The following is a 10,891-nucleotide window of genomic DNA, read 5'->3' as shown; positions in this document are numbered from 1 at the left end:
CGTGCCCAGACCGTTCCCTTTATTGTTTTTAAGGCAAAGCACCCACCGCCCAGCCCGGCCCGGCCCGCCCCCCACGTCCCCGTCAGCTGTTCCCCTTGGTTTCCGGCTCCCCCGCTTCTTCCGTGGCGGGGCTAGGGGTCTTCACAGCGTCTTCCCCCGCAGGGGCGAGGGTCTGGGGGCTCCGCTCCTCCTTTGAGGTCAGCCCGCCCGCTGCTGCTTCCTGGTGGCAGAAAGCAAGGGACAGTACATCAAGAGCGTGGTCGCACCTCCAAAGCCCTCATCGCCCCACTCCCCCGGCCTGGCATACACTTCACCCCGAGCTTTGAGTCTTCCATTGCACCTCTGATCGTCACCCCTACCTTAGGCAAGGGCCCCTCAAGACTAGAGTCCAGGAGTGCGGCCTCGGTCAGCCCAGAGTCGTCATCCATGCTGATGAAGATGGCCGGGGTCTCGCACTCAGGCCCCTCCTCCCGAAAATCCATGGTTTCCTCCGTGGGGGCAGGACCCTGTCGGGCTGAGGACGAGGAAGACGCCACGGGGACTCCCGAGCCTCCAGGCTTCAGCTTTTGTTCCTCCTCTAGCTGCCGCTTTAAGGCCTTCTCCTGGGCCAGCCGCAGGCCGATGAGGTCCTGAGGGGGCCGAGGGGCCGGAGCAGGGGCCAGAGCCAGGGGTTCCAGGTCGTCCTGGGGATGGGGAGGGGCACACAGAAGCTCAGGGAGATGCTCGCAGAGGATGGGGTAAAGGAGTCAGAGACTACCCTGCTGCGGAGAGCAAGGAGGGTGCTAGGTCAGGAGTGTCTTATCGTGAGCAATTAAAAGGGCCCGCCCTCTTTCAGTAGGAGGGTATGCTGACACAGGTAGCCTAGGCAGCCGGCACCTCTCAGGGTAGGAGGAGGTGGGAGGCTCTTGCCGGCTTGGATTGACAGGGTTGGGGAATCTAGACTGGTGGGCTGCAGGACCCTCACCTCTTCCAGGGACCCTGCAGGTGCCTCCTTGGCCTCTGGCTCTTGCTTGCCACTGGCCTCCAAGATGGTCATGATCGAGTTGGGGATGTGTGCTTGCTAGGTGAAGAGCAAGAGGAGGCGCTGTGGAGAACTCTGGCTCGGAGGCCCTCTTAGGCACCCCCAAAACCTCTAGAGTCCTTGATCTTCTGTGGCACAGCAGGGATCCCTTTGCACCATCATACCGCCCCCGCCCCCCCCCCCTGTAGCTACCCATCCACACCCTGGGGTACCTGGTGGGGGGTGAAGGAGCGCACGTGGGCCAGCAGGGGCTCCCGGAGCTCAGGGCACTTGTCAAAGACAGCTCCCAGCTGCTGGGGTGGCAGCTGCAGAATGACTTGGAAGCTCTGGGGCTTGGTTCGTTGGCAGCACTTGATGAAGCCCTCCCACACTTTGGGATACTTCCACACCTGGACCAGGTAGGGAGGGAGCTGTTGGGAGGAGCCGCAGGCAGCCACCCAGTGGAAACTGGGCAAAAACCTTGCTAAGACCATAACCCAAATCCCATTGTCTGAGATTCTTCTGGGGCTATACACAGCTCTGACCTCCCTGACCTCCCTCGGGGGGGGGGGGCTCTTGCCTTCCCAATCCAGGCAGCTGGAACATGAAGACAACTTGGGAAAGGAAAACACTGAGACCCTTCCTCCCCTCCCGCCAGCTCTCCTTTGTCAGCCTAGAGGAAGTGCTCCGCGAGCAAGGTCTCATGTATTCTCACAGTAGCCTCAAGAGGGCGACCTTACCCCTGTTTAAAAAAGGCAGAAGAGGTACAGGGACTTGTCCAGGGTCACAGGAGGTGGGGGCAGAAACCAAATTTGAACCTGTCTGCTTCTGCATTGAGCTTCTAAGCCAGATGTTGCAAAGCTGCAGTCTTTGTGCTACTGTCTGGTGCTTGCAGGTGAGATTTTTTTGGGGGTCATTATTTCTTCTTTGGTACTGAACCCAGGGGGTGTTCTACCACTCAGCTACACCCCAGCCCTTTTTATTTTGATAGGGTATTGCTAAGTTGCTGAAGCTGGCCTCAAACTTGTGATCCTCCTGTTTCAGCCTCCCAGGTCAATGGGATTACAGGCATGTACCACCATGCCCAGCTTGGTATTTCTAAAAGCTCTGATTTCTCATCTATTGAAAACTGGCCTATCTTTCAGCTGTGGGATGCATCTTGGCCAGGTGCAGTGCTGTGTGCAGCCCCTCAAGCCTACACCGCTCCTACCACCCAGCTGCCCTCACTCACCACCCTGTGGCCTTCAGAGTCACAGGCCCCTGGAGCACTGTGCTTTCTTGGCAGGAGGCAGAGCAAGGGGTCTCTGATGGGCCTGCTCAGCCAGGCTCCCCTTGGGGGGAGGAGGGCTCAGGTGGTCTCCAGTCTCTCCTCAGCACCACCTCTGCAGTCTGTTCCTGGGGGCCAGAGCTGGATGGCCAAGGGCAGGTTACCTGCTTCATGATGAGGCGGGAGAGGATGTTCATGACGAAGCCCCCCAGGCGGGGGTACATGGTCAGGGACTGGATGACGGTCCTCATGAGCAGCATGGGCAGGGGGCTCTGCTCCATCAGCTGCTGCATCACCACGGCCAGCACCTCCGACGTGTATACGTTCCGCTCCGCAAAGCACAGGTTGGTGGCTGTGAGGAGGCGGAGAGTGGGCCTGTCCTCTCTTTGCCCAGCCACCCCTGGGGAGTGGGAGTCCAACCACCCTTGGAGAGCCTCAGCCCTGCTGCCACGTGTGAGGACAGGGGCTGCCCCAGCTTCCTGGAGCTCCCAGGCCCCAGCAGAAGGCCCCCTCCTGAGGGCACATTTCAGCTTGGCCTTTGGTCACCTATGGGCTTAGTGCTAGGGAGGAGACATGTCCCACTACCTGGAAGCCTCATGCCAGGCACACTGGGGACACCACAGCCCCTTTGAGGACAGCCCTGGGAAAGTAGCTACTGACTTCCATAAGCCTCTCCAGAGGGGACAGAAGGTGGCCCTCCACCAGGCTGGTCAGGAGCATGAGAGTCTGTGCTGGTGCTGGGATGATGGGGGATACCAGGGCTGGCAGGTGTGAGGACACAGGGACACAGCAGATTCTCAGGCAAAGGAGGAACAAGATGAGGATGGGGCTGGGACATATGATGAATCCCCCAGCAGCAGGAGCCAGAAAGGCTGGCCTTGGGGTCTGTACCCCCAGGAGTGGTGGCAGCACCCCATCCACTGTGCTAGTAGGGAAACCCAGGAGCTGCCTCAAGCCCACCTTCCCCAAACACCACTTGCCATGTGAATCTGTCAACAAGGAAGTCTTTATTGAGTCATAAGAGATCCCCCAATCCTTGAGAGATTAGTGGAGAATGGGATGGGATGGTCCTACAAGGAACAGGGGGCCCAGAGAGGAAGGAGGGGTGTTCTTCAGGAAGACAGACCCGGGAAAAAGGCTGAAGGGGCAGAGGAGAGTGCACCTGAGGACCTGCCCGAAACTGAGGAGGCACCTATTCCTCGTTCTCATGACCAGAGGCCATGGGTCCAGCCTGCTCTGCTGCCTAGAGGCCTCCAGAGCCAACCGCCTTCCCTAGCCCAACCCTCACTCCTGCCCAGCCTCCTCCAGGGCTGCCCGCTCAGCCTCTAATATGCTCTCCATATAGGAGCCTAAGGGGTCTCCCACAAGCTCAAACCTGACCCTCTCTCCCCCAGAGGACCGAGAGAGATCAAGGACAAATCACCACTGGGGCCTATAGGGCTCCATGTGGGCAGCCAACCTGGCCTCCACCTGGCTCTGGCTGGTGCAGCCCTGGACCACTTCACCCCTACTTAGCCTTCCTGCTCTCCTTGGGCTACTACCTTCTCCAGGAAGTCCCACAGCCAGGCTAGGTCAGACAGGTCCTCCTGGCTGCCCTATCAGAGCCCTGTCCTCTGAGCTGAGATTGTCCCAGCAAAGTGTCTCCCTCTCTGGACTCTGAACCTGGAAGGACAGGACTGGGTCTGTCACCATCTCTGCATGATCCCATCATCAGCCAGAACAGGGCTGAGCCAAGTGCTAGGGTGGGTCTAGTTAGAAGTGGGGGAGCACTTGCTGAGTATGCATGAGGCCTTGGGTTCCATCCCCAGTGCCCACCTCCCCAAACGGGGCATTCAAGGAGTCTAATGACCATTCCTGGGCCATGACCTTTTCTTCCCACTGCTATTCATTAGATGCCAGTGTGTGTATATATGTGGTGGGGGTTGAACGGCAGGGGCACTGGCTCCAAAGTCACAGGTGAAGACTGGACTTCTCAGTCTGGGTCTTGTGGTGGTAGTGCTAGTGCAGCTGGAACTACCGGGGCCTAAGCAAGAAGTATGCTCTGGGCCGGGCTGGTGGACTGGGTGCAAGGATTCAGCAGGAATGGCAGACGTGTGCAGGCCTGAGAGCCTGGCAAGAAAAAGGGGTGCGTGAAGAGGGGCAGGCCCTGATGAAGCTTTCAGGGCCCTGGCTGCTGGCCACCTGCATGACTGCTGGCAAGGCCCTTTTCCTCCCTGGGCCATGGTTTCTCGACCCTAGGCCGGTCAGGGCTTCTGCTCCAGGTCCAAGGACAGTCTTAGTGGGTATGATGGAGTTTGTTGATCCCCTCAAACTGTATGCAATCTATTCGAACATGTTGTCCTTGGGAACAGGGCGGAACTTTGCTCAGTACTTCAAAGGGGTTGAGGAGGGGAGGGGGTGTAGCTCGTGGAAAAGCACATGCTTAGCACGCATGAGGCCCCGGGTTCAATCCCCAGCACTGCAAAAAATGCAGGTTGCAGGGGGCACGAGGAGCCTAATGCCCGCACTCCTGGACCTAGCCTGCCCACTCCTGTCTCCCCCACTGCTCTCCCACTAGAGGCCTCGGTGCCGCCTCAGTTTCACGTCTCTATGCGCTCCTCTCCTGCCGTAGGGGTCTCGGAGAGCACCTGCTGAGGAGAGCTAGGGAAAAGCACGCTGAAGAAGCCACTCCATGCCAGAACATGAAGGAAGAAACTCAGAGATGAGGCCCCAGACCCAAGATGAGGGGAGTCAGAGAACAGTCGTCTTCAGAGCAGAGAAGGGAATAGGCAGGGACTTCATTTCCAGAGCAAGGACAGCTCCTGACCCAGAAACCTCATGGAGAGAGGGAGTGCAGGGGCTCTGGAGAGCTGGGACGAGCTCTCCTCAGGGAGGCCCCCTGAGCTCCAGGGTGTGTGTGGGCAGAACCCTTAACTCAGGTCCACCTAGTTCAGATTCTGTTCTCTGTCACACTGCCTAGGTGCTGTGTGGTCCTGTGCAAGTTACTTAACTTCTCTGGAATTCATTTCCTGTCTACAAAGTGAAAGTCGACATTCTTACCAGGTAATATGATGGCACCAACAGGAACAGGCCGTGGGCAATAAAGAGAGCCTGGCTCAGAGTGATTGGTGAGCAGTGAGAGCTGGCCAGTTTGTTGCCAACTCCTGGTTACAGAGGCACTCTCCTGCCTCATCTCAGGCCTGGCACCTACTTCAGGCCAACAGGTGCCTGGTGTCCCAACTCTGCTCTGCCTACTCGCAGCAGTGGCTTCCGACCACTACTCACTGTGGGCCCTGCTTCCTCCCATTCCTTGGGGTGGAGGTGAGAGGGGGCCCTGCTTATTCCCTGGGACCACCCTGTGCCAGTACAGTAGGTAGGTATGCCATGCCTTATGTGGAGACCGAAAAAGGTGAGGGCCTGAAAAGCAGGACCTGGGAGTGGAATAGAGGGGAACATGGTGTCTTGGAGCCAAAGGCAGGCTGTAGGGCACAGTGTTCAATGGGGCAGTTGCCAGCCAGTTGTGTGGGGCCATGGAGACGCTACACCCCACAGGGCTGGCTACTGAAGTGTGGGGGGCGGGGCACCTCACCTTTGATGATGGATTTCATGTCGCACTTCACCGAGTCGATGTTGTGTAATGCAATCAGGAGCTCTCCAGGGTTCAGGGGGGACAAGGCAGAGTTCCCTTCACCTGCAGCAGGTGGGAGGAGTGGGGAAGACAGTGGGGGGGTCTAAGTGGGGGCTCCAAGGTACCCAGACCGGGGGGGAGCTGTAAAGATGAGATGCCCTGCTTCACAGGGGCTAGGACAGGGCTGGAGCAGGGGAGGTCTGTGGGTGAAGCTCGGAGGCCTTCGCCCTGCCCTGCTCTCCCCCACCTGGGTTCCTGCCCTCACCAAAGCCTGTCAGTGCAGCAGGGCTGCTGTGGCCCCTGAAGGTGGACCAGGAGGGCCCACAGCTGGCTCCTAGCACCAGCTCTAGTATGGAACAGATGCTCATGGGTATCTGCAGGGCAGGGCAGGGCAATGATCGCAACCCAGAGTGGCCCCAGTGAAGAATGGTCACAGAGGCACTCTCCTGCCTCATCTCAGGCCTGACACCTACTTCAGGCCAATAGGTGCCTGGTGTCCCAACTCTTCTCCGCTACTTGCACAGAGTGGGATGGGGGGAGCAGCGGTATGTGGGGTGGTCCTCTGCTGCTGCTATTTGGACGCCCCAGGCCCTCCTGGGCACAAAACCAGCAGGTGTGGTGTTTCTGGCCATCGGGGAGGAGGCAAGGAACCCTCATCACTTGGTAGTTTTCTTTTTTGACCATATCAGACAAAATGCCCCTGGCCCACAGCTTGAGGGATCCAGGTAAGATCTGAGGGACCAAGTCCTTGGCCTGGGGGCACTGCACCCACTGAGACCAAGGCAGGCAGCACCACAGGGAGCAGCACAAGTAGATGCCTCTCCCAGAAGGCGATATATGCCTCCCCAGGCACTCTGTATGCCCTTTGTGCCCACCTGAGGGAGGGAGGCAAGAAGAGCTATCACCTGTCACCTACCGTGCTGGGTGCCTAGCAGGCGGTTGAAGACTTCTTTCACCACGATGGGGTTGAGTTTGATGAGCTTGGGCAGAGCCTGGATCACCTCCTTCTACAGGGGAGGTGGGGTGGGCACCATCAGATACACCCCACCCTTTCCCCAACAGGCCTCATGTGCTTGTCCTGGGGAGGGCTCCAGCCCCCATCTGTGCCTTCCTCCCACCACTTAGGCTGCTCCCCCTGCAAGCGTGGACGGAGCGCACCATCCTTAGGTAGATGAGGCTGGCTCAAGGTCCCGGGCTCACAGGGTGAGACCCCACCAGGGATGCAGCACTTAAGGAGGTGCTTCCCCCACATTGGGGACACCAGCGTCTGCAGGCCTTGGGACAACCGTGTGTACACACAGGATACCACTGTAGTCCTCAGCTAAGATGGGATGTGACCTGCTTAAGGCAGGAGCAGCCCTGGGACTGCGCCCCTGAACATCTCCCACAGGGCCCAGCTGATGGAAATTCCTGGCCACAGGCCAGCTGCTTTCCACCTTGCCTCTCATGCTTCTGCCCCCCATCCCACCACATGCTGGCAGGGGACAGCCGGACAGCCCACGCTGTACCTTCTCCAGCCCATTAAGCACTGGGATGAGGAAGCGGACATCGGGCAGCCGCTTGTGGTAGAGGTCCCGGACCCGCTTCACCAGCTCTGGGGAGGGTGGCACTGCAGAGGGGAATGAGCAGGAAGCAGAGTTGGGGTGGTGAGGACAGGTGAAGGTGAGCACCAGAGGCGGAGGCACAGGCACGTGGGTAAGGGACAGCTCAACTGCCCAGCAGAGACCCCCATTGCCCTGGCTGACCACAGGCAACCAGTGATATCCTGCTCTAAACAGAGAAGCCAGGGCCCCAGGACAGGAGAGACCCACTAGATATAGTCATCTGGATCCAGCAGCCCTGACTCCCAGGGCTGGGAACATGTGGCCCAGGAGGGAAAAGCCCAGGCACCTTTATCTGTGAGGCTGTGCAGACATCGCGTGACTAGTGTCTCTGCCCCCTTGGGGCAGTTTTCCACCAGCAGGAGCAGCTCTGGTGAGTTCATGCCCATTCCTCGAATCTAGAAGCAGAGATCAGGAGGACTTGACCAGGGTGAGAGCCTGGGGAGGCCAGGGGTATCAGGGGAGGTCATTGAGGGGAATGCTGGGAACAGGAGAACTGGACACGGAGTTGATAGCTGGGGGACCTCTGGACAAGGTGGTAGGAGTGGAGGTCAGACACACGGGGCTCTTCCTAGTCTCAACTGGGACCTGTTCCAGCTCCCTGGCCTCTTTGATGCTGCCTCCCCTTCCACTGTCTTGAATCTAGCCCATGTGCCAACTCCTTGGGTAGGGCCTTCCCATGACCATCAGCTTGGCCAAACACCCCAGGCTCAGCCTGCTGCTGGTTCTGGAGTCAACACAGGTAGGAGGAGTCAGGCTCCCCTTTGCTCGAAAACATTTATAGCCATAAAGAAAACTGGCTGCCTGCAGCGTGATGGGCTCTTTCCTGCAAACTGCAGGTGGCTCACCTTGGAGGTGCACAGAAAACCTTGCTTCAGCCAGGAAGCATGTTATCCCCACTTTATAGGTAAGCACACCATCACATCTGGAGGCAGGTGTGTGGGGAAGAACACACTGTTCTCTCTCCCTTTGTGTCTGTTAGAAATTTTCCAATTTAAAAGTCCAGGGCAGAGATGAGATTATGAAAGTCATTTCAAATCCCACGGCAAACTGGAGGGCGGACACTGCGAGCTGCAGGGCTGGCCTGCCACTGAGCTGCTTCTCCTGTGGGCAGCCCTGCGGCTCCAGGGAGAAGGGCAGGGGGGACATTTTTATGTAAAGACAACTTAAGATTTCTATTGGCGATGGAGAGGAAAGCCAACTCTAAGTGGTGACAGGGGCACAGAGGATGATATGCATGTGTTCAGACTCCTGAAATGCTTGGGAGACTGGATCATGCCCTTTGTTTTCACTGACAGGGCCCAAGGGCACGGTGAGAAAGGAAAAGGCAGAATATGAACCCAGGTCTGTCCAACCTCAGGCTCTGAGTCACTGGGCCCACCTGTCTCTTCCTACAAATACGGGAGATGTGAGGACCACCCACGAGCCACTGAGCTGCAGGCCCAGGGTGACAGCCCTCTGGGCTTAGTTCTAAAGCAGAGACACCTGAGCAAGAGCTGCAGTTTGGGACAGCCCTGCCAGGGAGTGGGCACAACCTGGTGGGCTCAGGGGCCTCACCGGCTGCTCAATGACCCTCAGCACGGTCCGCTTGATGTCGGCGATGGCCTCGGTGTACACAGCGGCCAGCTCGTGGATCAGCTTGTGGTTCTGAGGCAGGAGGGCCAGGTAGAGGTACAGACATTGCTTCACTGTCTCCTCGGTCCAGGGCGCAGCCACCTCTGGCAGGACAGGGCCAGGTATCAGACTCACCACCCAACCCCTGACCCCAGTGTTTTCCTTTCCAGGGAGCAAGGGCAATGGGAGGAAGGGGGCAGGCAGAGAAGGGAGCCAGCACTGGGAAGCAGATCCTCCAGGGAAGTGGGGCAGCCCAGGACTCCTGCTTCTAGCCACCTCTGACCACGAAGCCATGGCAACTAGAAGCATCTTTCTAAAATGCAATCTGACCCTGTCCCCCTTCCAGTCCTGCCAAGACTGCCCTGTGGCCTCAGGATAGCCCCTGGCTTCTTGCCTGGCATCATCTGCCCTGTGCAGAGAAGGGAGCAGCAGACCCGGCACACTCTGCCAGCCATGCAGCCCCTGAGGCCAGCCTTCCAGGTCCTCGCCCTACCAGCTCCTCTTCTCACACCTCCTCGTCTTGGGGCTCACAGTGCTCTCCCGGGCAGCTTTCCCTGCACCCAGGCTGAGCCTCGCCTCCTGTGCATTCACCAGAGCCCCTGACCTTCCCAGGCAAGGGTCCACTGACTTGGGGCCTAGGTTTCACTGTCTAATTCTGAGGACCTGGGGCTCTGCTAGGGACCTAGCTGGAAAGTCCTTCCTGGAGCCCACAGCGCCTAGCCCTCCTTGTCCTTAGGCCTCTCCAGCCCCTTCAGGACAGGCCAGGCACCCTCTTCACCAGGGCTCCTGGACCCCCCTGGCTAGCTGTGCCAGCCCTGCCCGCTCCCATCGCTTGGTCTGAGTGTCCTCCCTAGCAGGCTGGGCAGGGCTCAGTACGCATCTGATGAACCTGCACCAAACCTGTGTCCTTGTCAGCTCCAAACAGCACAGAGGGTGGGTTGGGGTGGACCAAGAGCTGCAGGTAGTTGAGGGCAAACTTCTCCACATACTCCCGCAGCTGCTCCTTCTCGTACATGCGCTTGATGAACAGCAGGGCCTGGGAACGCACCTAAGGAGAGAGGGGCATGAGAAAGGTACAGTGGGCACCAGGAGGGGAGGGCCAGTTGCCCTTCTCAGCAGCACTAAGGTGAAAACAAGCCCAGCATGAGAAACGGCCAGCACAGCGGGGATAGGGCCAAGGCCCATTGCCAGTGGGAGGGAGGTGCCCCTCCCGGCGGCTGGACATCATGACCTCTCTTCCACCTCCATGTCAATCTCCCAGGCCTCGCCTGGCTCACTACTCCACGCAGCTTGAGCTTTCCTCGGTTCCTCAAAAGTGACGCTGCCTGCCAAGTCTCTGGCTTTGCAACTTGGCACATTAGGCTCCCCACTGCCTAGAATTCCAACATGGGCTTGGTCTGTTTCACTCAGACACCATCTGCCAGGAGCCAGGAGCACCACTTTGCCCCCAGTGACAGCACAGACCAGGGAGAGTACACTGGGGTACACTGAGTGAGGGATACTCCCAGGCCACCAGGTGAGGGTTCTGGCAAAGGGCTGGCACAGGGACAAGTCAAGGGCCCTGATCAGGCCCTGCACATGCCCATCAGGCCCCATCCAGAGCACACCCCCCACTCACAGCCCAGGCCTCAGCACACCCTCTCTCCCACGAGCCTTTCCACCTCTCTCATCACCCCCACCCAGCGCTCACAGCCACACGCTGCTCTGCTCCAGCACTGAGCATGCCATGTCCTCACTGCCTGCATCACACTGGCTCCTTGACTAGTCAGGTCCAGCTTTTAGGGGTTCAAGCCAGACGTGGT

General features: G+C 58.7%; 1 protein-coding gene across 2 annotated transcripts in view; it reads right to left on the bottom strand.

Moving 5' to 3' along the window:
* Positions 1 to 35: 35 nt before the first annotated feature.
* Positions 36 to 10,891, bottom strand: part of Sympk (symplekin scaffold protein) — a 33,262-nt gene continuing 22,406 nt past the window's right edge. Inside the window, exons 17-27 of one of the 2 annotated variants that reach the window (XM_027945986.2) lie at positions 9,990 to 10,137; positions 9,033 to 9,193; positions 7,765 to 7,873; positions 7,383 to 7,483; positions 6,791 to 6,881; positions 5,836 to 5,937; positions 2,432 to 2,619; positions 1,234 to 1,410; positions 965 to 1,060; positions 360 to 683; positions 36 to 220 (exon numbers count right to left, since the gene is read on the bottom strand). In XM_027945986.2, the coding sequence (XP_027801787.2) occupies positions 83 to 220; positions 360 to 683; positions 965 to 1,060; positions 1,234 to 1,410; positions 2,432 to 2,619; positions 5,836 to 5,937; positions 6,791 to 6,881; positions 7,383 to 7,483; positions 7,765 to 7,873; positions 9,033 to 9,193; positions 9,990 to 10,137 (1,635 nt within the window). In that variant the 3' untranslated portion in view covers positions 36 to 82. Of the gene's footprint in view, positions 221 to 359; positions 684 to 964; positions 1,061 to 1,233; positions 1,411 to 2,231; positions 2,620 to 5,835; positions 5,938 to 6,790; positions 6,882 to 7,382; positions 7,484 to 7,764; positions 7,874 to 9,032; positions 9,194 to 9,989; positions 10,138 to 10,891 lie in introns of those variants that run through there. The other variant, XR_003584222.2, reaches the window with a different exon arrangement.

Source organism: Marmota flaviventris, chromosome 18, assembly GCF_047511675.1.
Source record: "Marmota flaviventris isolate mMarFla1 chromosome 18, mMarFla1.hap1, whole genome shotgun sequence".
NCBI classification, from domain to species: domain Eukaryota; kingdom Metazoa; phylum Chordata; class Mammalia; order Rodentia; family Sciuridae; genus Marmota; species Marmota flaviventris.
The sequence above is the reverse complement of the archived record's forward strand: the minus strand, read 5'-3'. Positions and strand labels throughout refer to the sequence as shown.